Source organism: Hemiscyllium ocellatum, chromosome 8, assembly GCF_020745735.1.
Source record: "Hemiscyllium ocellatum isolate sHemOce1 chromosome 8, sHemOce1.pat.X.cur, whole genome shotgun sequence".
In the NCBI taxonomy this organism is placed as follows: Eukaryota; Metazoa; Chordata; class Chondrichthyes; order Orectolobiformes; family Hemiscylliidae; genus Hemiscyllium; species Hemiscyllium ocellatum.
The window spans coordinates 75,945,801-75,972,693 of record NC_083408.1 but is presented as its reverse complement, the minus strand read 5'-3'; the positions used below and the strand labels follow the sequence as shown (position 1 = coordinate 75,972,693).

Here is a 26,893-nt window from a genome sequence, read left to right as displayed (position 1 = left end):
GAAAGTCGGTGGAGTTGTGGACAGCGAAGAAGGATGTGGCAGGTTACAGCTGGATATACATAAGTTGCAGAGCTGGGCAGAAAGGTGGCAAATGGAGTTCAATGTAGCTAAGTGTGAAGTTATTCACTTTGGTAGGAGTAACAAGAAGATGGATTACTGGGCTAATGGTAGGCTACTTGGTAGTGTGGATGAGCAGAGGGATCTTGGTGTCCATGTACACAGATCTCTGAAAGTTGCCACCCAGGTAAATAGTGCTGTGAAGAAGGCATATGGTGTACTGGGATTTATTGGTAGAGGAATTGAGTTCCGGAGTCCTGAGGTCATGTTGCAGTTGTATAAGACTCTGGTGCTGCCTCATCTGGAGTATTGTGTACAGTTTTGGTCGCCATACTATAGGAAGGATGTGGAGGCACTGGAATGAGTGCAGAGGAGGTTTACCAGGATGTTGCCTGGCATGGTAGGTAGATCGTATGAGGAAAGGCTGAGGCACTTGGGGCTGTTCTCATTGGAGAAAAGAGGTTTAGGGGAGATTTGATAGAGGTGTACAAGATGATTAGGGGTTTAGATAGGGTTGACAGTGAGAACCTTTTTCCACGTATGGAGTCAGCTGTTACTAGGGGACACAGCTTTAAATTAAGGGGTGGTAGGTATAGGACAGATGTTAGGGGTAGATTCTTTACTCAGCGGGTTGTGAGTTCATGGAATGCCCTGCCAGTAGCAGTGGTGGACTCTCCCTCTTTATGGTCATTTAAGCGGGCATTGGATAAGCATATGGAGGTTATTGGGCTAGTGTAGGTTAGGTAGGCTTCGGTCGGCGCAACATCGAGGGCCGAAGGGCCTGTACTGCACTGTATTTTTCTATGTTCTATGTTCTATGAAAGTCAAACCAGAGAAATGCCAATTCTTCTGGCCAAAGAGTGGTACCAAGGGCACTTTGTTACTGAGGAATGCATTACTCCTGACGATGAGGAAACCTAAATAGTAGAGGAGTGCCCGTGGCCTAGGACAGGGAGCGAACTGCATGGCTTCCATGGTGTGGCAGTTGTTATCGAAGGTTTGTGCAAGGCAATGCATAGTTGGCTCTCCCATTCCACAATTTGCTGAGAAAAATAGGGAATGTTCAAGGAAAGTTTGGAAAAGGATATTCAATTTATGGTACTTCCTGAAACATCACAAGGAGTTGGATGCCAGCATATAATGACACTTGCTGCACCCTCAAGCACCAATTTGTCTTATTAGCCGCCTTTGGCTGCCCAGATTTCCATCTTCCTTTTGCATTGGAAACTCACACCAGTTTGCCTGACCTGGTAGTGACTGAGTCAAAGGTGCAAGGACAGAAAAGAATGGCTATCACTTATTTGAGTCAGAACCTCCAGTTGAACGAGACGAACATGGAGAATTACTCCAGAATGAGACTCAAACTGCTGGTGAGCTGTTTTTTTTTCTCCCCCACACTACCGCCTAACTGCGGTAGTGCTTATTTTTTCCCCAGCACCCATGGTGTGTGTGCAGGTGTGAGATGCAGTGAGAGACACAAAGCGCACAAATCTTTATTTAATTTCCACCACCAGGAAGAAAGGAAAACACCTGAGTGGCCTGTGACAAGCAGTGCCCTTCACATCAAAGGGCAATGCTGTGTGATCAAACAGTGAAGGGGAGGGTGGGCTGTTTTCCATAAATTCAGATACATTTTGATTGGTGCAGAGTTTGAACTATTTATCAACAACAATGTGCTTAGCTACTTTCAAACATCTGCCAATCAAGGACCAACAAAAACCCAGTGGGCACTGAACTCACACAGTTTTAATTCCAAATCTGGTACAATTCAGGCAAAAGTAATGCAAATGCTGATGCCCTTCGTCAGAAAACTGAGCACTGCAGGGAACCCCTGCTTAGCAGATGAGGGCAGTGGTTGTCATGAGCCCATACCACAGGTTGAAGGCAGCATTCCAGCAATCAGACTAAGATTTAAGATGGTCACTGATGCACCTATGAATGATATCCAAGCCTTGATCAGAGAGGTTGAGCCAGGAATGGTTTTACCTTTGCCATTTATCTTGAAAGAAGACTTCAGACATCTTCAACTGATTGACATGGGCATCAGTAAAGTGCACCATTATTGAAAAGCCCAACATCCACCAACTGAGCACCAGTTGATCAGCAATTACAAACTGGCATGGAAACTTCTGAGGTGCTGCAAGAGGATCAGGTGGGAGGATGGAGTTCTCTGTTAGCTGGGTCATGAAAAGGAGAGAGAAGTGAAGCAATTCATCCTTCCCAACAGTCTCACGTGTTAGTTGCAGTTCATGATCAAGCAAGATGTTAAGCAATGGAAAGCTGATTACCTTCATCAGGGAGGAGAGCATGGGCCCATCATGGCTGCTGATATTGATGACTACTGTCATAATTATGGGAAGAATACTCTGGCCAAAGCAGGAAATGATATTATCCTAGCATGGGATCCGTGGTCACCAAGAGACCTTGAGAGGTCCTTGCAATAGCTCTTGTTCCCAATATTAATTAATTTTCAATTGGCACAAGAGTATTCGCCCAAAATCAGAATATCAAGGGCTGGAATAAGATCCCGAATGCCTGGATCATGAAGCAGCTGGACATAGGTGGTCACGTCTTTGCTGTTGATCCATTAGTTGGAGGGGCAGGCTCAGAAAATAGATCACAGAGGGAAGTTGCTTCATGCCAATAATCTAGTGGATGGTTTAGAGGCAACCAGCCCACTTAGCGTTGTTGCTGAATCTAAAATATCGATTTTTGAGAAGACTTGTAGCTCAGGTTGAGGTTCTGGATGTAGGTTTGCTCGCTGAGCTGGAAGGTTCATTTTCAGATGTTTTGTCACTATATGAGGTAATATCTTCAGTGAGCCTCTGAATGAAGCAATGTTGGTGTTTCCTGCTTTCTATTTATATGTTTGGGTTTCCTTGGATTGGTGATATCATTTCCTGTGGTGACTGCATTTCCTATGGTGATGTAATTTCCTGTTTTTTTATGAAGGGGTGGTAAATGGTTTCCAAGTCAATGTGTTTGTTTATAGAGTTCCGGTTGGAATGTCACGCTTCTAGGAATTTTCATGCACGTGTCTGTTTGGCTTGTCCAAGGATGGATGTATTGTCCCAGTTGAAGTGGTGTCCTTCCTTATCTGTATGTAAGGATACTAGTGAGACAGAGTCATGTCATTTTGTGGCTACTTGATGTTCATGTATCCTGGTGGCTAGTTTTCTGCCTGTTTTTCCAATGTAGTGTTTGTTACAGTTCTTCCATGTTATTTTGTAAATTTGCTTGCTGTCTGTATGGGGTCTTTGAAGTTCATTAGCTGCTGTTTTAGTGTGTTGGTGGATTTGTGGGCTACCATGATGCCAAGGGGTCTGAGTAGTCTGGCAATCATTTCCGAGATGTTTTTGATGGAGGGGAGAGTGGCTAGAGTTTCTGGGTGTGTTTTGCTTGCATGTTTGGGTTTGTTGTTGAGAAATCAGTGGGCTGTGTTCATTGGGCACCTATTCTTTTTGAATACACTGTATAGGTGATTTTCCTCTGCTCTGCACAGTTCATATGTGCTGCAGTGTGTGGTGGCTCATTGAAATAATGTTCTGATGCAGTTTAGTTTGTCGATGTTGGGATGATTGCTTCTATAGCTCAATATTTGGTCCATATGTGTTGGTTTCCTGTAGATGCTGTTTTGAGGTTCCCCATTGGCTGTCCGCTCTACTGTGACATCTAGGAATGGCAGTTTGTTGTTGTTTTCCTCCTCTTTAGTGAATCTTATACCAGTAAGAGTCTTATTGATAGTCTTGAAGGTTTCCTCTAATTTGTTTTTTTTAGAGATGGCAAAGGTATCATCCATGTAGTGGACCCAAAGTTTGGATTGGATGGTTGGCAGAGCTGTTTATTCGAATCTCTGCATTACTGTCTCTGCTAAGAATCCTGATATCAGATCTCACTAGTATCCTTGCATACAGATAAGGAAGGACACCACTTCGACTGGGACAACACATCCATCCTAGGACAAGCTAAACAGAGAATGCCCAGAAGCATGTCATTCCAACCGGAACTCTATCAACAAACACATTGACTTGGATCCCATTGACCACCCTCTGAGAAAAAGAAAAAGAACAGGAACTGACATCAACATAGGAAATGACATCACCATGGGAAATGTCATCACCAACCCAAGGAAACCCAAACATATAAATAGAAAGCAGGAAACTCCAGCATTACTTCATCCGGAGGCTCACTGAAGATGTCACCTAGTATGGTGATGAAACATCTGAAAATAAACTTTCCAACTCAGCGAACAAACCTACATCCAAAATATCGATGTGTGATGGCTTGTATGAAGTTGAGTTGGATAACAATAAGGAATCCTGGAGTGACCTATGTGTTGTGAATCCAGGGGTACATCCAATGTGCAGAGGTTTACTCTTGTCCCAGAATATGATGTAGGAATGATTGGCCAGGAGGTGAAAAGTGAAGCAACAAACCTATCAGTTAGATGACCCTTGGAAAGCTGACCAAGTGAGACCCCAACAGGGGTGATCCACCACAGAGCTGGGATCCCTTGGAGGGTACCAATACAGATAAGAGTGAGAAGGTCCACTTGAGCAAATGATGGATATCACCACAGGTCTTACCATTTTCCCAGATTGGTGTTTGCAAAAACAAATGCTGCCACTAATGTGGGTCAAGATATTGTGGCCATCAAGGCACAACTGAACTTGTTATTCATGTAACTGTTGGCAACCAGTCACCATATTCCATGAGGAGTTGCCTAAACAGACAATTTCAAATTGGAAAGTGTGTTACACAACCATCAGCTGTAGGTGGTGAGAGTGAGGAAGGGTAGCTCATGATATTATGCCAGGACTTCCAACTACAGGTGGCAATAGTGAGAGAGGGCATTGGGCATGGCAGCTGGGCAGTTGAACGGATCCTCTCTGCATGAAAGAGTAGATTTGGGAATGAGTCCTTGGATAAAGGAGGAGTCAAAGTATTTCCTCAAACAGATGTAACCCACGGTTTGATTTCATGTAAATGCTATGTATTATTTGTTTATCCTAATTTTTCTTAATGTTTGTAATGACCTGATGCCTGTGAAGTAAGAATCCCTGCTTCATTTCAAAATTCTTGTGGCATCAGGAGAGTAACTTGCAGGTGACGGTATTTTCATGTACCTACTGCCGTTGTCCTTCCGGTGATAATAGTTATGGATTTGGGAGGACCTGTTATGGAAGTTCTCATGTGATACTGCAGTGCATCTTGTAGATGGTACACAGTTCTGTCATTATACTTTAGTGGTGAATGGAATAAAGTGAAATGTGATGGATAGGATGCCAATCTAAGGAGATGCGCTGTGTTGGATTATGTTGAGCTTCTTGCATACTGGTGGAGCTTCATCCATCTAAAAAAGTGGAGAGTATTCTGTCACAATGCTGACTGGTACGATGGAAATGGTCAACAGGCAATGAGGAATGAGGAGGTGAATTGCATGCTGCAGGATTCCTAACCTCTGATCTGCTCTTATTGCCTAAAACACTGGATCAGTTAAGCTACTGGTCAATGGTAACCACCGGGATGATAGTCTGTAATTTATCAATGAGGCTTGTGTGCCTGGGGGGTAGAGAGATAAAAGGGAGGAGGGTGGGGCAGGGAGAAGGTAGTTGAGAGTGCAATAGGTAGGTGGAGGTGGGGTAGTCAGAGAGGAGGGTGAAGTGGATCGGTGGAAAGCAAGATAAGACAGGTAGGATAGGTCATGAGGGCAGTGCCGAATTAAAAGGTTGGATCTGGTATAAGGTTGGGGTAGGGGAATTGAGGAAGCAGGTGAAATCCACATTAATCCCGTGTGGTTGGAGGGTCCCAAGGCGGAAGATGAGGCATTCTTCCTCCATGCATCAGGTGGTTGGGGTTTGGTAATGTAGGAGGCCGAGCAGCTGCACGTCCGTGGTGGAGTGGGAGGGGAAGTTAAAGAGTTTGGCCACAGGGCGGTGAGTCGTTTCCTGCGTGTATCCTGGAGATGTTCCCTGAAGTGCTCTGCAAGTAGGTCCCCTGTTTCCCCAAAGTAGAGGAGGCCGCTTTGGGAGCATTGGATACAGTCAATGATATGTTTGGAAGTGCAGGTAAATTCATGATGGATGTGGAAGGCTCCTCTGGGCCATGGACAGAGGTTGGGGGGGATGTGTGGGCACAGGTGTGAGTACATTAGTTACAAATGTACAGTTGGTTCTGCTATAACGTGTGTTTCTTCAATGCGAATTGGCTTTAATGTGATTGAAGAATTTAGACCATTAGTTTAGAACACAAACTTTTCCTTACCTGTATTGGCTATAACATGATTCAAGCCCCATTAGATTAAATGACATGACTATTGCATAATGTTCTTAAAATGCGAGATCACTTAAGAACGGAACTATTGCATTATAAAAGAACCAGTTGTACCTACGTACAATCCTTAGTTACAGAATAGAGAAGTGAAGAAAAAGGTTATATTACAGCTGTATCCATAGGTCAGAAAAAAAACAAGAAGCAAAGTTAAAAAGACAAACATCAAGGTCTCTCTCCGAAGGCTCTCTGCAGCAGACAAAGGCAGGGGGCAAACATGTGATCTGACAGCTGGCTGTGCCGTGCTCTGCACTGGGCTGCTAATCCTGCTCTGCACTGGCCGCTGGTCACTGGCATCCCTGCTCTGGCCACTGGCATCTCTACTGACTGCTGATCCTGCTTCGGAGGCCAGAGCCGGGAATCCAAGGCCGACAGAAGAGAGGAGAGAGGGAGAGAAAAAAAGAGAAAGAATGGGCAGAGAGGAGGAGTGCTGGCTGGAGCGTTCTACTCTGCTGTCATCTTACAAGAACTTGCCCCTAACACCATGGATTCATTTGATTTTGCAGCCTCCAGTGGATCACTTTGTCAAAGGCCTTCTGGAATTCCCAATAGATTATGTCTACTGGTTCTCCTGTACCGAACTTGCTCATTACTGCCTCAAAGACTTCTAACAGTTTTGTCAGGCATGAAGAAATTATACTGATTCTGCCCGATTTTACTATGCCTTTCCAAGTGCTCCACAATCTCATCCTTAATAATTGACTCTAAAATCTTACCCAAGAACCAGGTCAGGTGGCCTATAGATTCCTGATTTTTGTCTTCCTTCCTTCATAAACAGGGGTGTCAGATTAGGCATTTTCCAGTCTTCTAGAAGCCTCCCTGACTCCAGTGATTCCTGAAAGATCACCACAATGCCTCTACAATCTTCTCAGTTATTTCATTTCGAACTTTGCAGTGTAGTCCGGCTGGTTCAGGTGATTTATTCACCTTCAGGCCTTTCTGTTTCCCAGCACCTTCTCCTTAGAGATGGCCATGACACTCACCTCACTTCTGCCCCTACAATTTTGAAGTTCTGGTCTGCTACAGGTGTTTTCCTCTGTGAAAACAATGCAAAGAACCTATTCAACTTTTTGTGACTTCTTTATCTCCATTCGTAAATTTCCAGCCTCATTTTCCAGCACTCTAATGTCCATTTATGCCTCTCTCTCACATATATATATATAAAGACTTCAACTTTACTCAGGTAAAGTCATAACTATTTCAATTTCCATCTGTAAATCTGTCCAGAATGCTGTGAGACACAATGGGATTGGTTTCAAATAGATCTCAGAAGTCCCTTTGCTGCTGCCTTGCTCAGTTAAAAAAAACAGTACTAGGTTTCCTCTTAATAGAGAGGAAACTCAATCTTCTATGATTATCTGAGTGATGTTGGCAAGGGCCTTTCTCATCATCCCCTTGGGCATGAAACGTAAAATGATGATGATAATGTTGCCTGAGAATGCCAAATGCCTATGTACAGTTGCCTAGTTGCGAAGTGGAGAAAATAGACAGAATTTTAACTGGTGGTTCCACAGGCAGCAGAGGAAGTTGGTAGTGCACACTAGTCAGATGCCTGAAAGTTGCTGGAGTCAACAAAGTTATCACTTTTGAACTCAAACCATGGCATTAGTATTCCGCTTCCTTGCTTCCCAACCAATTTGAGTGGCAAGTAAAATGCTGTGCAACTGCCATTTAAACTCCTATTTGAAAGGACTTTCACATGGATTAATGTTCAATAAAAATGTTCAACATGTCAGATGTTGAAAATCAAAACCAAAAGCTGAAATTGCTGGCAAAGCTCAGCAAGTCTGACAGCATATGTGGAGAAAAATCAGAGTTAACGTTTCATGTTGAGTAATCCTTCCTCAGTACACAGTTTAAAAAATATAATTCGGAGGAAAGGTCACTCGACTCAAAACATTAACTCTGATTTTTCTCCACAGATGCTGCCAGAAACGCTGAGCTTTGCCTGCAATTTCTGTTTTTGTTATGGATCAACGCTGTACCTCTGGACGTAGCTTTGCTCACTAAGCTGGAAGGTTCATTTCCAGATGTTTCATTATCATACTAGGTAACATCTTCAGTGAGCCTCCAAATGAAGGACTGGTAGTGTAGCCCGCTTTCTATTTATATGTTTGGGTTTCTTTCGGTTGATTATGTCATTTCCTGTGGTGACATCATTTCTTATGATGATGTCATTTCCTGTTCTTTTTCTCAAGGGTGGGTAAATGGGATCCAAGCCAATGTGTTTGTTTTTAGAGTTTCAGTTGGAAAGCCATACTTCTAGGAATTCCTGTGCGTGTCTCTGTTTGGCTTGTCCTAGGATGGATGTGTTGTCCCAGTTGAAGTGGTGTCCTTCCTTATCTGTATGTAAGGATACTAGTGAGAGAGGGTCATGTCTTTTTGTGGCTAGTCTTCTCAAAACTCACTAATGCTGTATCTGGTAGGACACAAGCATCAGCTTCAGTCTTAATGTGGGAAGCTGTACCATGATTTTCTGTGACATCTCTGGAGTTCATAATCTGGAAGGCAATACTCCTCTTGCTGAACAGGAGGAAGCCAGCTTCTGAAATGAAGCAGGCATGTTCCATGTAACAGCAGAGGCAAACAGCAGGAGTGTGGTCATTTATGGATAAAATACTGAAAGTGGTTGAATTATCTCTTTAGGGCAGTAAAGGTGAAAGGCATTCCACAAGCAAGTGCTAACTTGCACACTCTAACTTCACCAGCCTTCTCCTGTACAACACTCCTTCTGACTAATACTTCTTGCTGCTCCACCTATTTCTCTCACTTCATCCTCTCCTCACCAACCCATTTGAATATCACTGCTTGTCATCATCTATTTGTCATCTCACACCTGTCCCTTATTGTATCGTTCCACCTTCCTGCTCCAATCCCCTTCCAGATTTATAACTTTCTGCAACAGAAGAGAATCCAGAACAAAGAGTCAAAAATATGGAGGTCACCCTCTGGTTACAATCACTCTATACCTGTCCTTCAGTTGCTTTTGTGAATAAAATGGTACTAAATGTGGACTTTGTAATATTCCATATCACAAGGACAATAAAAACGATTATCTCATGATCCCACTCACGAACTTTGATTTTCTTTTATTACATTACTATTCATTATAATTGGATTTATCTCATATCCACCAGCTGCTTTGCAATTTTCTTTAGGCTGTACAGCCTGGCCAACCCAAAGCACCAACTCCCTTCCTGAAGACTGCAGCAATATTTTTCCTCCTACTCTCTCCTGAAACAATTATCATACCCCATCCCTCCCTGGAATAAGTTTTCTCACCTCTTCCACCCGCTGCCAAACAATCCCCTCAGAGTAGTTTTCTAAAACCCTGCTGAAATAATTTACTTCAAGGTATTCAGGTGGCAGGGCTAATCAGAATCAGTAGTGACAGTCAAAGATCAGGTGTTTTTTCAACTTCTGAGAATCTAGTGTTGGGTTAGGAAGAGGAATGGTAGGAACAAATAAATGTTGGGTTGGAAAAATTTCTGACTGGAAATCTGTTGTTGTTGGGATAGCACTAGGTTGGTAGAAACTGGATTACGCTCTGATGTTCAATGGCAAAAAGGCCTGTGACCTTGAGAGGACGGGGTCATACTTTTGCCAATGAAGAGTTGGAGATTTCCCGAATGGCTGGTGCAAGATATAACACAGCCACATGACATAAAATACTCATGTTGTTGTGGTGAGACCTGAAACATTATCACGTGCACAATGATCGCTCTGAACCCATTCCCCTTGTCAACTTTAATTCATTTTTCTCACCTCATAGGTCCTTCAAGTGTGATGTTGGAAATAGTCCAGGAGGAAACTTCACACAGTCAAGAAACACCATTATGCAATTCACATGCACCCTTCACTAGCTCATAGTCACATACCCATACACCCTATAGTCACATAATCTGCTTGTCAAATGGTGAATGAAACAATAGAAAGTCAACAGATTCTTGAAATTGAGACAGCATTTCCCTTCCTTGCAACCAATACCATGACATAAACAAAAAGTGCAATATATTTGTGGGGAAAGAAATTGACTGAAATTTCCTTTCCATTCTGACTTAGATACACATTGCTATTCTACTAGATATCATAATAAAAAGGAGAACTATACCACACAGAGTTTAAAAAAAAGCTTGGACTTCAATTTGTTTTGCATTACTGCAAAAATCGTATTTCTTCTGAAACCCTTCTTTTTGCTAAAATTACACATCTAATACCACTGTGGGAGCGATATTGTTCAAAGAACGATAACAAGCGAAGAAGGTGTACGTATACTTTCTAGAATGAAGATCTTATCTGTATTATTCACATCTCTGTAAAACTCAGCTCCCATCTTCATTCTTAAGAATACCTTATTTGCATGAATTGCTTAAATACTTTTATTTTGATCAATTGTCTCTTTATCTGACTCTACTGTTCCTCAGTCAAATTATTGTTTCCTACTTTGTGTCTCATTTTTGATTTCACTTGATTCCCTTTGAGTTCACTCCATTCTGTTCTTGAGAGTCTTTCTATCACCTGTACTTGTTTTCCCTTGTCTTGCCATTTATTTCACATAAAGGCTCTTTTCACCTCTCTCACTGATCCTAGCAGATATTTTTTGGCTTATAGTGTCATTGTTCAGGTAGTGCTATCTGTTACACTCTACACTGTTAGAGGTGCTGTCTCCTTTAACTACTGCAGATAGACTTGCCTTACAGGGGCTGAACATAGGAAGTAAGGGGAGTCACCAATTTGGAGGAATTGTAAATTTGAGGAGGGGAATTGCCTCATAATTTAGATTAAAATGTCACCTTATTCTTTTGTTTTCTCGTTCTACAATATATAAATTCTGTTGGTTACAGCACTTGGTGATAATCTAGATATTATAATTCAAAATCCATTCTTTTTATAAGTAGCAATAACTTTAATGAGCTTGGAACCATTTTGCTGATTACATTATAGAGCAGAACTAGATTAGATTAGACTTAGATTAGATTTACAGTGTGGAAACAGGCCCTTCGGCCCAACAAGTCCACACCGACCTGCCGAAGCGCAACCCACTCATACCCCTACATTTACCCCTTACCTAACACTACGGGCAATTTAGCATGGCCAATCCACCTGACCCGCACATCTTTGTGACTGTGGGAGGAAACCGGAGCACCCGGAGGAAACCCACGCAGACACGGGGAGAACATGCAAACTCCACACAGTCAGTCGCCTGAGTCGGGAATTGAACCCGGGTCTACAGGCGCTGTGAGGCAGCAGTGCTAACCACTGTGCCACCGTGCCGCCCACAACTAGTGGAGCTATTTATTAAAACAGGTTGCAGCAGAAGTGACTGTAACTTTTGCATTTCAGCAATGATTCTGGAATGATAAATGATTTAGGTTGAGGAACATTGGACCCAATATTGCTTTATATTTTAGCTAGTTTTGGTAATGAAGAAGAAAACATAAGTGCAATGTTTGTTTAAGTTTGCATCTGTTGGACTTAAAAAAACAGAGATGTGAGCTGTACTGAACAGAGATGGCCTTACTGACATGATGGGAGCAGCAAGACCACTTGAACTGGCAAGATCAAGGAATGGCCATGAATAGGGTAGTTGATATGGAGAGAGATGAAGGGAAAATGAGTGTATGAGGAGCCCAGAGTAAAAGAAACATATGAGATGGAGACTGAAATTACCAAGGATGAGAAGTCATTTGGTGGAGAAGCTGAGGGAGGAAAGCAGTTCACATAACTCTGTAAGAAAATTAAGTTGGTACTTGGGTAGGAATGGAGAATAAGGATTTTAAATGAGAGGTTAGAACAAAGTGAGATGCTCAAAGAGGTACCGGAGGAGTAGGAGACCAAGGTGCTAAGAGTCACTTATCCATGGTGAGCCAGGCTGGGGAGACTTTATGTAGGTGCCATGACTCTTCAGCCAGATTTCTTTTAAATCTGTGATCACATATCAAGTGAATTTATATTCTTGAGGAAACTGCAGGGAGGAACAATGATAGCTGATCCAATGGCAGAAGTTATTTGGGTGGAACTGAGAAATAAGAAAGGGATGATCACTTTATTGGGATTGTAATATACCATTGGTTAGGCCACTTTTGGAATATTGCATGTAATTCTGGTCTCCTTCCTATCGGAAGGATGTTGTGAAACTTGAAAGGGTTCAGAAACATTTACAAGGATGTTGCCAGGGTTAGAGGATTTGAGTGAGAGGAAGAGGCTGAATAGGCTGTGGCTGTTTTCCCTGAAATGTTGGAGGCTGAGGGGTGACCTCATAGAGGTTTATAAAATCATGAGGGGCATGATAGGATAAACAGACAAGATCTTTTCCCGGTGGTGGGGGAGTCCAGAACCAGAGAGCATAGGTTCAGGGTGAGAGGGGAAATATATAAAAGGGTCCTATGGGGCAACTTATTCATGCAGAAGGTAATGCACGTGTGGAATGAACTGCTCGAGGAAGTGGTGGAGGCTGGTACAATTATGGCATTTAAAAGGTATCTGGATGGGTATATGAATAGGAAGGATTTAGAGGGCTATGGGCTGGCAAATGGGACTAGATTAGGTTAGGATAACTGGTTGGCATGGACAAGTTGGACTGAAGGATCTGTTTCCATGCTGCACATCTCTATGACTTTATCACTCTAATTCACAATGCCTGGATTAGAAGGGGTAAGTTGGGATGAAAAGGAGGTAGGCAAGATTTGCTACTATTGTGCACACTCGGTGAGAAAGTTGGCAAGAGAATAGAGATAAATTGAAGTTGCTGCTAGAAATGGGGGAGGAATAAATGGCAGTTTGGAGGACATAAAGAGATGCGTCGGGAGAGGCTGCAGACTTATCTAACGAGTTGAACGTTGGATGGTAACAAGAAAGCAAAAGAGTCACAAATGCACAAACATTGAGGTGGAGATTTGGGAGGGCAGTTAATTGGAGAAGGTGGGAGGTTTCAGGTGGCTCATCAGTAGGAGAGAGCATAGCCTACAAAGCATAATGAGTAAAAGGATAGGTAAGAAAGGAGGAAGAGAAGAAAATTAGAAGCAGAAGCAATGGGTTTGCGGGTGGTTCAGCAGCCAAAATGGGTGTACTACTAAACATAGAGAAAGCTCTTGTTTCGTAGAAAAATTGGGATATGTATGCCCAGGAGTTAAAGGCATTAATAGGGAATTCAGAGTTAAAGTCAGGGAATCTGAGATAAAGGAGATGTAGATAGATTGGAGTCAACATGAAGAATAGCCAAACTGATGTCCAACTTTGGGCCCAGTATGGGGATGGTGAGTGAACCAGAAGATATATGAAAGGTACGGTATCAGAGGATACATTACTGGGGATACTTGCAGGGCCCTGAAGGGGTAAGCCTTTTGCAAAATCAATTTTAGAGTAAAACAGCTGCAGTGTAATTGAAGGCCATCATAGGATTCAGAGATAGTGAATAAATGGACGTTATATCAGAATCTGAAAAATCAGTCAACCAGTCACAGGACAGCAACAATAGCTGCAGAGTTGAACGGGTTGTAAATTAGACAAAGTTACAACAAAATTTAAACAACTGTAGTGTACATCAACGTTTCAGCAACTGGAATGATAAAGTAAAACGCGTCCAGTTGGTTTAGTCATTCATAAAGATAAAGGCTGACCTTGACTAATTTTATTTATTAATTTTATCTATATACCTTAATCCTGCTGGTTAATGATTACAATTAGTTGTAAAATTAATCTGAATTATTTATTAATTGTTGTTTGTGAATAAGTGTTTCAAACTATAGCACCCTTTTCGTGTGTAAACTATCTCTTCGTTCCTGAAAGACTCGATTCGAAAAAGTACTGTCGATGCTGGAAATCTTAAATAGAAACAAAATAAATGCTGAAATAACTCAGCAAGTGAGGCAACACCTGTCGAGAGAAAAGCAGCGTAAACATTTTTTAAGCTCCATTTCTCTTACAGAAATGCTGCTTGACCGATCGGGGTGTTTTTTTTAGCATTTTCTGTTTCTATACCCTGACCTCTACATCCTATGACTGAAGGTTACTGTGCACATTATAGAGATGGGTGTGTAGATAATTGAAGGGATGGTATATATGAAAGAAGCGGTGTTACTGAATACTGTATTGCTGAATGCTTGTGGTCTGATTGGCTGTGCCTACACCCCTCCTTTTGCTCCTCCTGGCTGGTTTCTCAGTCTGGTTGTGTTCAGAAGGCGAAGACGTTCACTGTCCTGAGTTCCGGCTCCAGTTACAACATTTCCTCCCTTTCCAGCGCGTTGTCCAACACCAGGCTCGACCTGCTGGACTTGGAGAACTCTACTGCCTGCGATGTCTCGTCCACCTGTCCCTGTTCAGGAACAGAAACGCCAACGCCGATTGGTGGACAACCCAAATGAGGTTCATGTTCTGATGATAAACACCGGAGGGACTATGACCATGGATTTCCAAGATAATGGTGAGTGAGAATATTACAGTCAGAGATAGTCCACAAGGACACATCCAGAACAGGAACATGTCAGCCTTGAGATGTTTCTCCCTAAAACATCCTTAATTCCATATTCTACTAGAAATCCAAAAGTGAATCTGGGATTTGATGGCATTTTTCATGATTTTTTAAAATGGGGCAGTGGATCATTCAGTGGTCACTGAAAACAGACGTAGATTGTAGACACTCGTTACTTAAAGGTAAAGAATAAACTAAAGGGTAGAATGAGGTGACCTTATCACAAATCCTTTAGTGTCTTATTGATGAGATCACATTGCTGTCAGCCGTGAAATGATGGGAAGACACTCAGTGTGGGTAGGAAGTCAGTTAGACATAGGTCTCCTGATTGAGTTAATAGCTCAGCTTTCAGAGTTCATGAGGAGATTAGACACATTGACTCCTAGAACTTGCTCAGATACCTTAAACATATTTTGCTTGGAGTTTTCTTTAAGACAATCCTTTCTTGAATGAGAGCAAGAGAGAGAGAGAGAGAGCATTGCTTCTTTGCCAGCCTGTGCACAACAGGACAACTTTTCAAGTGGCTAAACAGAAACAGAAAGAGCAGAAGCTGCTGCGAGGCAACAAAACAGTACAGATCCAGTAGTGGTTTCCAACTCTGTTTGCCCAATCAATAAAGTAATAAAACTCCACCCTTAAATCTTTGTAAAAACTTTTCTCTAAGTAACTTGGCTTTTTAAAAACAACAATCCCCAGTTCTTTTGACTTTCTAACTCCAAGAAGTCACATGGTGAACTGTCTGCAATCCAGAAATTGTCCAAACCTCCCCTTCTTTTCCAAGTCTCATAATCCACGAATATACATGTATTTCTTACATGGTGCAAAAATTTATGAGAATAGTTTCCAAAGGCATCAGTAATTTCAATAAAATGGAGAAACTGGGTTACTTCTCATTAGCAAAGGGAGATTCAGATGGTTCATGAATGATTGATGATAGTAAAGATACATAGGTGATGAGCATTGTTCGAATAAGTATTGACAACATGTATAAAGAGAGTCAGAAGGGGTCTTGTGGTGGACTGGTTGTGTCCCTATCTCTGAAACATACTGCTACACTCAAGTTCGACTTCAGGATTCGATGACCAGAGAGCTGTGTCACCCATTCAAACAGGTTGATTTAGATAATCTTTTCATAAAGAAAGTCAGTTGAAACACTATGTTAGTGGATAGGAAGTAGAGACCTGTAATGTTGCGGTCTGTGAATAAACATACGAACAAGGAAAAGATTTGCATCCTATTTGTACTTCATCGTCTAACTTGGATCTATTTAACATGGTAGCAGAGAATAATGTCTAAAAGTCAAGATTGGAAACTGAGAAGAATTTTATTTTGGACAAAAGATTGTAAGTAGACTTACTTTTGAGATGAATGGTTGAAAGTACATGCAAAGTGTGAGAGTATGATTTTTGACCAATGTTCTGTAAGTCTGAAACCTATGACCAATGGAACAGTGAAATAGATTGATGGATGTGGATTATGTCCTTATTGAAGGAAAAACAATTGGACTTAGCACTGTCATTTCCTAGCTAAAGTGGAATCAGATATAAAGGATCAATGAAGCTTAATGCTGATCAGTTGATCACTGTCTTCCTTTGTGGACAGATTTCAAACTGCCCTCTCTTCTTTGCAGTCTCCTTCTCCCTTCTCTCTTGCAGCTACCACACCTTCTCAGCCACATTGAAGCCTTCCTCTTTCCCCCCACTCCATTTTAGTTTTCCTCTGTCTGCCACATCCCCTTGTAAACTGCCTCCTTTTCTCTCCCAGCTGTTAGGAATCCTCATTCTTTCAACACCCCTGACTCTACACCCAAAATCTTGCAGACCTCTATCTCCCTAGGCTTTCCCCCCACTACACCTCTTGCAACGTCTTTGTCTCCATGGTCCACTTGACATCTGCATCTTTCCCTAGTCCATTTGAAGAACTCCATATCTCCCCAGCTCCATTGCAGACACCCCTGTCTGCATCCCAATTGACTGGTGACCTCTCCTTCCCAGTTGATTTGCAGCATCCTTTATTCTCTCTAACCTGATTGTGGCCTACCTCTCTCTCACAGCCCCCATTACTACTGTCTGCCTCTTAAATCTTTGCAATCCCCTCAACCCTTGGCCTTTTGCAGCCTTCCTTTAATCTTAACCTCCACAAAAGCAAAATGGTAGCTGTACATCCATCCCTAGTGGCATTAGAAAAATGACTGCTCCCATCTGTGGCAGAGGTCTGTGCTGGGGCTTCAACTTTTACAATAATATAGTTAAGGGAAGAGGAAGCATGGTAACTAAATCTGCAGATGATAGATAGAAACATCAGAAAGTATGTTATGAAGAAGACATAAAGAGTTTGTAGGTGATATGGATAAATTTGAATGGGCAAAAATCTGACAGATAATGTATAATATGAAAGTTGTTCACTTTAGCAGAAAGAATTAAAAAAACACAGTTGTACTTAAACAGAGAAAAAACTGTGGCATTCTGAGGTGTAGAAGGATCTAATTGTTCCATTGCATGAGTCACAAAAAATTAATATGCAGTTTCAGGACACAATCAAGAAGATTAATGAGATGTTTCTATTTACTTTGAGAGCAACTGAACAGAAAAAATTAAAATGTTATGTTTCAGTTACACAGGGCATCAGTGAGACTCTGTCTCAAATATGATGTACAATTTATCAAAAGAAGGACACAAATGTATTGGAATCAATTCAGAAATGGTTTACGAGATTGACACATGGAATGAGCAGGTTTCCTTACAAAGTCTAGAGAGGTTGGGCTTATTTTCACTGGAGTTTATCACAGTAAGGAAAAATTGATTGTGAGTCAGTCTACAACAAAGAAATGATGGTTTAAAATTAAGGTTTGTCCTTTCAGGACAGAAATAAATTTTTTTTTGTCTGCGGTATTGTGTAACCTTGGAATCCTTTGCCTCAGAAGGCAGTAGAGGCTGTGTCATTAATTGTTTTTGGGACTGAGGTAGATGGATTCTTGTTATGCAGAGATTTAAAGGTTATCGGGGCACAAAGGTCATCAATATGGATTTCAGATTGCATACAAATCAGCCATGATCTTAGTGAATGAGGGAACAGGATTGAAGGACCAAATGGTCTATTTATACACCTGGACCTGCTCCCCTCTGCCCCATTTCCATATTACTGGCACTTACCTTTCTAATTGCTCATTGCTTCTTCAATCATAGGTTGGTTTTCTCCTACATTCACTGCTGATAGGTTCATTCGTGGACCTATCAACTTCAAGGTTAGGAGAAGATCACTTTGTGATTTGAAGAACAATTCCTTATCTTTTCCTTCCATTCAACTTACAGAGTGGAGCAATTATTTTCTGATTGGTGACCCCAGTGAGTGGATATTCTAGATTATCTCCCTCCCTTGAAAATGAGTTCGGATGGGTCTTGCTACAAGTATAGCACTAGATGTTCTTAGAATGGCAATGATATGAATAAGCTGATATATATTCAGATTTTTTTTTAGTTCAAACTATAAAGAATGAGTTGATCATCATTACTGTGTGTTTAAAAATCTTTAAATACACAGTAGAAATGATCAACCCATTCTGGGAATTGATTTTATCCCAATGTCAATCTTCATTTCTTTCTTACTAAACTTCTATTTTGATTCATTGTTAAAATAAAGACTGCAACATTGTGTGCTTATGTTTTCATTAAAAAAAACACTTTGGTTAAAAAAATAATAAATTAGGCCTATCCAGCAAGTTTCCTTTTGAAAATCTACTTGTTAGGTACGAACATCAACTGGGCATTTTCCCATAACAGTTGGATCATGACTTTGTTTACTAAGGAACATTGTTGAACTATTAATAGAAGTAAAGATAATGAATATGATTTGCCTGGTCAGGTGTCTTGCACTCCAATTGCCAAAGGGAGTTTGGTGTGCTATAGAGGAAGTTGTGTTATTTTCCAAAGTTCCTTAGATATTGTAGGTGGGCAACAGAAGGCACCAGAGGGTTGGACAGTGGCAACAGTGAAACCTATATTCAAGAAAGTGTATCTCTATGCTTCCAGTAGTGAGAGATCAGTCAGTTTAACATCTATGGTGGTTGAAGTTTTAGAAACAGTAATCTGGGAAATGTGAGAATCTTTGAAAGGCTGCAGAAGAGATTGACTTGACTGGTTCCATGGCTGATGGGTCACAGACTTGAGGTTATGAGTAAGAGATGCAGGGAAAGATGTAGAAAAGCCTTTTATTCAATGAGTTATAATAGTCAAAAGGTCATCGCTTATGAGAATAGTGCAAGCAAAGACAATGATTTTAAGGTAGATTTTCTGGCCATCTGAAAGAAATAAACTTTCAAGGCTATGCAGGTAGAGCAGGGAACGGAACTCATTGGATTGAACTGACAGAAAGGTGGCAGGATCTTAATGGGCTGCATGGACATCTGTACATGAATGACTTAATACGGTAAGAATTTCTCACATTAACATTCCAGATGTGTCTGCATTTAATTGATTTATCAATGACAATCCTCCCTTCATAAGCTTAGGAGATGGAGATACTCACTGCTGACTGCAGTGGTAAGTTTTGTTTGTAGCTCCTCAAATAATTAAACTGTCCATGTCCACATGCTGCAAGACTCATTCAACATTCAAGCTCAGCCAAATGATGGTGAGTTACATTCAAACTCTATCTTGTTTGTCTGTATTATATGCTCACTATCCTTTTCCTTCGGGAATTGAAAGAATTGATGGAAGGATTATCAGATAGATTGATTATTAACCTGTTTAAACTGGATCATGAAATCTCCTCCTTTGCCAGCAAGTAACAGGGCATTCTGACTCAGAGGCAAGGGTGCTACCAGATGATCCACAAAAGCTACCATACTAGGTGATAATCAACAAACAAAAGCATTGTCACCTTAATTTCACATTTAAAGATATTACAACCTAAGTCCCTTGCCACCAATATCCTGTGCATCACCATTTGCCTGCAACTGAATTGGACTGGCCACATAAATTAATAAAACAGGTCAGCTCTTGAGACTCTCCAAAGCACCTGTACCTCCCACAATCAGGAATGCATGCCATTTTTCCACTAGCCCAGAGTGGTAAAAATTCAATCATACTTGAAGCTTATTACCATCCAGGAAAGAGAACTCTACTTGATCATTTCTATGACTTTTCAACAGTATAACCAATCAGCTATTTCCTAGATCCGATGTCAGAAACACATCCGTGGTAATTTTGAACAAAAAATAATTAAAAATTACTTGATACAATAGCACAAATTGCATGTGCCCAGTTTTAGGCTTGGAGACTATGAAGGTCAAATTCTATATATTTAGTTACTTTGCAATAAAAAAAATTGCCCGTTGTGTCTGATCCTATCAAATTCCCAATCACAATGCTAATTTTAGACGTATGAACCTGATAATGTGAATTTAATGAAGGTTGCTATTATGTGAGATGTAAAAGTGTTTCCACCAAATCTTTTGGATTTCTCATTCAGCAGTTACCCCCATGCAAGCTTACTTGTGATTCAGGAGTTACGTTGCGAGTAATCCATATTCATATATCTTGTTATATTGAGACATCTATGACTTTTACACTCATGGAGTAAAGAATGCTTTGTTTCAATGCATGAAGTGACTACATTTTAAAGTATTGATGTAGTTAAAATTCAAGTTGTTCAAAATTGAGTGTGATGCTGTACTTTCATCACTGGAGCATGGCTTCAAATATTCCTCCACAGTAGCTGGGAATAAAGTCTGTCTGTTTTTAAATATTGCTGATGAATTGTTCTTATGATTTCTATCTTGCTGATCTTGGTATGCATGACTGCAATATGTCCTGACAAGACACGTTGATAAAATTTAGAATTAGACTCCCTATTGTGTGCAAAAAGGCTCTTCGGCCCAACAAGTCCACACCGACCCTCTGAACATATTTCACCCAGACCGATTCCCTTACACTTACCCTTGACTCATGCACCTAACCTATACATCCCTGAGCACTACAGGCAATTTAGCATGACAAGTTCACCTAACCTGCGCATCTTTGGATTGTGGGAGGAAAGTGGAGCACCCGGAGAAAACCTACGCAGACATGGGGAGAATGTGCAAACTCCACACAGTTGTCCGAGGCTGGAATCAAACTTAGGCCCCTGGTGCTGTGAGGCAGCAGTGGTAACGACCAAGCTACTGTGCTGCCCAAAATAGAACTGTAAAATTAATAGGGAGCTTTAATGTATGGATCTTAGTGCAATTTGAATTGATTAACTGCTTGAAAATTACATGACTTGCACATTATCAAGAATTTATTTAATAGCCTTGTGTTTTAAAGAAATAAATATGAAGTGAATAAATACACCAATTCCAAACCGAATACTTCTGTGTACATCAAGAAAGATAATCATTATCGTATTGCTAAAGGTAACTGCCTGATGAAGAAAATAAGTTTGGTATTTGGTTATAAGTATGTACTTTTGTTTCTCTCGTTTTAGTACTTGTGCCACAACCAAATGCCCTTGTCAAAATCCTTAAAAAAATGACAATGCTGCATGATGAAGAATATGCTCAAAATTCCAAACTTTACGACTATTATGGCTCACCAGAAAACACTTTTGTTCTTCCGTAAGTAATTCTTTCCTGAATTATATAAACTAAGGAAATACTAAACTTTACAGCTGCATTTTCAACCCTCTTTCTGGTCTGAAGTGTAATTGTAGAGGGACTAAGAAAACATGAGCATCCATTAGTACATCAGTCTGGAGATGTTATCTTTGGTGCTACAAATGTTCACAAGGGTGAGACGAAGGTGGGACAGCACAATGTCTAGGTTGGTATTTCGCCCAACTTCAAATGCCAGATCTCTGATTCTTCTTAGTTCCCACTAGTCCTGTGGAAGACTTTATACAACACCAGTTTCTCCCTTAGATGAGCCCCAGAGCTTGTGGAGTCGAAAGCAGCATTTCATCCAGTTGATTTGACCTGCCTCTGTTCCTGCTCCAGACAGGGAGCCCACTCTTCATGTCAGTTAAGGGCTCACTTCAGAAATATTTGCAATCTTAATCTGTTTCACAACTGTGGTGGAATGTCTCCTTTCTCTTTGCAAAAGTTCAGCCCTTAGAAATGTAGACACTGATTTCAGATTTTGTTAGGATAACATTGAATTAAGTTTCACTTTAATTAGTCACTGCAGCTGATAATTGTTATGAATAGGTGAGGGGGGTGATTAAATCCTCTTTTAACTCCATCTAGGTTGGTCACAACAAAGATTTTTTATCTCTTTCTTCAGCAATTGCTAGCATACTTGTATTAAAGTTAACCATACAAAAATGAAAGTGAGTCAATTTCAAGCTTTTCTTGAGTGAAATAAAGATGAATTTTATTGCTTACTACACTAAGAAAATAAGTTTTTAAAAAATCATCAAAAATCACACACAGAAATACAGGTAATAAGCTTAGAAAGAGGAGGAGGATGTCTGCAGATAAATACAGACATTTGCAGTTTAATATTTTTAGAATCCTTGATCTGTATGGGTGAAACCTGAATCCCAATCTTTTAACTGTTGTCCTATTTCTTCAGGAATAGCAAAGCTTACAGATGTTAAACAATGACATCTTCTATAACCATATAAATAGTAAAAGAGTGGATAACAAGAAGTGGGCTGATTAGAGACCAAAAAGGGAGGCAATGGTCATGGATGAGGTGTTAAGTGAGTACTTTGTATGCCTTTTTATCAAAAAGGACAATTCTGCCCAGGCCATTGTGACAACAGCGGAAGCTATCACTAGAAGGGAACAAAATTAAAAAGGAAGAAGTTGTGGATAAACGTCGCATTTCAAGTTGACAAGGCACTGGGATCGGATGGGATACATCCATGTGTTTTGAAGGAAATGAGAGTAGGAACTGTGAGGCAGAATCCTTCAGCCTCTCCTGGAATTGGGGCAAGTGTCAGAGGAATTGCAAACCTTATGGTCTTGTTCAAGAAAGGTTGTAAGGGTAACCCTAGCAATTTCACACCAGTTAGTTTAGCTTTGGTAGTGGGGAATTTCTTGACATAAATATTTAGGATAGACATAGTGTCACATGAAAATGTGTGAGTTGATTAGAAATAGTCAGCATGGATTTCAAAAGGGGAAATCATATTTAACGCACTTGGTGGCACGGGGGGTGGCTCAGTGGCTAGTACTGCTACCTCACAGTGCCAGAGAATCAGGTTCAATCCCAGCCTTGGGCAACTGTCTGTATGAAGTTTGCACATTCTCCCCATGTCTGCATGACGTCCTCCGTGGCAGATAAAGTTCAATGCAGAGAAGTGTGAGGTGATAGAAAGGACATTGAAAATCAATAGAAAATAGAAGTTACTGGTCTAAAGGAGGTGCAGGAACAGAGAGACCTTAAGCACAATAATTAAAAGTGGTAGGACTGGTGGAGAGAGCAATTAATAAAGCATGTGGTGTCCTTAGCTTCATAAATAGGGGCATAGAGTACAAGAATGAATACATGATGTTAAACTTAGAGAGGAGAATTATTAGACCATAGCTAGATTATTGCTACAGTTTTGGGTGCCACATTAAAGGAAGCATGCAAATGCATTGGAGAAAATGCAGAAGCACTTGACAAGAAATTTACAGAAATGAGGAACTTCAGTTATGAGGATAGATTGAAGAAGTTGGGATTGATCTTCTGAGAATAAGGCTGAGGGGAGATTTTATTGAGGTTTTCAAAATCTTATTTCAAAAGCAGGCTGGATATAGTAGATAGGGTCAACGTGTTCCTGCTTGTAAAAGATAAGAGGACATAGACATAAGGTGATGAGCAAATGAAACAGAAGTGATATGAGAGAAAAAAAACTTCTCTCACAGTCAGTAGAGAGCTACCTGGAACAATGGTGTAGGGAGGTTCAACTCCGACATTGAAGAGGACATTAAATGGTTATTTGGATAAAAGTTTGGAAGGGGAAAAAAAGCACTAGATTAGCACAAGGTAATGATGCTTATTTAACAAGCAGGAGTAGGCATAATGGGCCTTCTACACTATTAATTCTGTGATTCTGCTTAATTCTAATGAGCGATAGTCAGCTTCATTTTAGAGTCTATCACTATAGCATGCAAGTAGAATTAATACAATAGTATTACATTAATCCAGTTGTTACAGTCAAATTTTAAATTTGTAAAGCATCTTGAATGTCATAGTTATATCCCAAGGTATTTCACAGGTGCGCTATAAATGAGACTACAAGACACATAAAATGACATTAGTAAAGAGGGACAAATTTCTGGCCTAATTGGAAAATTTTAGAATGACAGCCAACAATCTTTTAATGCCTAGAGCAATTAAATCTTGTCTTCAGTCTGTTTTGCACATTGAGACCCCATGGAGTTTGTGACATTTACACTCACACTGGAATTGCCTGGGCTAATGCTAGAATTGCCTGGGAAGTTTATGCTTTCAACCAGGGACTGAGTTCAGTGTCAGAGACATCGGCCAAATCTGTGGGACTTACATGCATACTTACCCTAGCAGAAATTGGAGAAAGTGTTGGATATTTTCAAAAGTATTAAGACAGACAATTCCCCAGGACCTGATGGGATGTATTCCAGAATACTGAGGGTGGCAAGTGATGAAATTTCAGGAGTGAGCAGTGGTCCCAGAGGACTCAGGAATAGCCAATGCTGAAGAAGGGCAAAAGAGATAATAGGGAAATTAGAGGTCCGTGAGCTTACATCTGTGTTAGGGAAATTATTGGAGAAGACGTTTAGGTACAGGATTTACTCACATTTGAAAAGCTATTGACTTATTAGCAAAAGGTGGAACAGCTTTGTGTAGGGAGATAATGTCTCACAAACTTGATTGAGTTCTTGAGCAAGTTACAAAGATGATTAATGAGGGCAGGATGGTAAATCCTGTCCATATGGACTTGAACAAAGCCTTTCACAATGTTCTTCTTGGCATGCTGATAAGGAAGTTGAAGTCGAATTGGTGAGCTGGTAAGATGGATACAGACCTGGTTTGGTCATACAAGACAGAAATAGTGGTAGAAGGATGTTTTTCTGACTGGAGGCCTGTGATTAGTGGTGTTACACAGGGGTCAGTGTTTGGACCCTTGTTTTTAATACATGTAAATGATTTAGAAAAGAATGTAGATAGCCCGATTAGTAAGTCTGAGGATGACTCAAAAGTTTGGGAAGCTGCAGATTGTGAAGAGAATTGCCGGAGAATACAGTAGGAAATAGATAGGCTGGACACGAGTGGAGAAACGACAGATGGAATTTAATTCAGAAGAATGCAAGGTCTAAGGCAGAAGGGAAATATATTATAAATGGCAGAACCCTTGGAAGCATGAATAGCAGATAGATCTAGGTGCACAGGTCCACAATTCGCTGAAAATAGCAACACAAGTGGATAAGGTCAAGAAGGCATATGGCTTGCTTGCCTTCATCGATTGGCACTTAGAGTATAAACATTAGCAAGTCATATTGTAGCTGTGTAGAACTTCAGTTAAGCCACATTTGGAATATTGCTTACAGTTCTGGTTGCTGCATTACGAGAAAGATATGGAGGCTTTGGATAGGGTACAGTAAAAGTTTAACAAGATGTTGCCCGGTTCGGAAGGTATTAACTAAGAGGAGAGATTGGTTTGTTTTCACCTGAACCTTGGAGGCTGAGGGGTGACCTGATAGAAGTTTACACAGTTATGAAAAGTTATTATAGAATGGATAGCTAGAGTCTTTTTCCCAAGGTCGAAATGTCAATTACTAGGGGGTGTAGGTTTAAGGTAAGAGGGGACAGTTTAAAGGAGATGTGAGAGACAAGTTTATTTAAACACAGAGAATGCTAAGTGACTGGAATGTGCTGTCAGAAGGGTGGTAGAAGCAGATGGAATATCAACATTTAAGATCCAGTACTGTACTGTTCTTTGTTCTTTAAATTTTACGCTGGTTAATTCAGTTATTAGCTCGTGTAACGGACCTGAGCATCACAACTGATCCTCAAAATCCTCACTTAACCTAACCTCCAATCTAATTCACTGCTCACCCCACCATTCTGTAATCTGACTCAACTGCCCACTCATCCTGACCATCCACCTGATTATACACCAAACAAGACTTGACATGCCACCCAACCTAAGTATTCAGCTGATTGCTTACCGACCCCACTAAGCCCTGGACCTGACTGTCCAATTGACCTGACTTTCCATGTCACTGACATGACTACCTTATCAACTTACTCATCTACCCACTGACTCACTCATTCACTTACGAACCCAAACTGATTCACTAAAATACTTGTGATCTGAATATGACAGCTAGTGCTGTCAAAATGGTACATCTCTCTCCCTTTTTTTCTCCTGTGCTTGAAGTCCTATCCTGGATTGCCTATACTGAACCCTTTCTTCTTCAGCTGTGTATCATAGGTCCTGGCTGAAAAATGGGCAGTACCACTGGGATGCAGAAAACTTCATGAGCAGTGGCAATCTGTAAATAGCTCATGGCCCAAATCTTACTGACAGCACTGCATCTGAAAATAAAGAAATCTGCAAACAGCCCCAATGGAAGGGACCAAAAGACAAGCTTTCTCATCTAAAAACTTTTACAACATCAATCAAAGTCAACACAAAGTAAGCATGAATGAACAGACCAATGGTGTTTCAACAAATGTAGCAAATATCACTTTATATAGTCAATATGTCAAAGACTATTCTTACAAATTTCTCAGGATCAATCCTACTACATATCATGAGTAACCTTAAACTTTTTTAAAATTTTACTGCTGCATGTCAGGTCTTTCACAGTACTTGGCCTTCAAGTCTCTTTTACTGATATCTTGACCTATTTTTTTCCCCTAATCAATCTGTTCAGAGATGTTGTTACATACTTCTGGATTGGGTGTGACATTGGGTTCAGGGACAGGGAAACTACCACTGCACTACAAGGGGGCCCCCTATACTGATAGCTTTACTCCATCCAAGGTCACAAGCTATGATTAACAGCAATAAGGGACACCACAGCATACCCTTTCTTTCTTGATTATGGCAGTCTTAACGGTATAGCTTTTCAGGGCTACTTTT

General features: G+C 40.8%; 1 protein-coding gene across 1 annotated transcript in view; it reads left to right on the top strand.

Annotated features, from left to right (window-relative positions):
* The first annotated feature begins 14,682 nt into the window (after positions 1–14,682).
* The window catches only part of LOC132818198 (60 kDa lysophospholipase-like), a 108,742-nt gene continuing 96,531 nt past the window's right edge, over positions 14,683–26,893 (top strand). Inside the window, exons 1-2 of the mRNA XM_060828975.1 lie at positions 14,683–14,809; positions 21,320–21,449. Coding sequence (XP_060684958.1) covers positions 14,683–14,809; positions 21,320–21,449 — 257 coding nt within the window. The remainder of the gene's footprint in view (positions 14,810–21,319; positions 21,450–26,893) is intronic.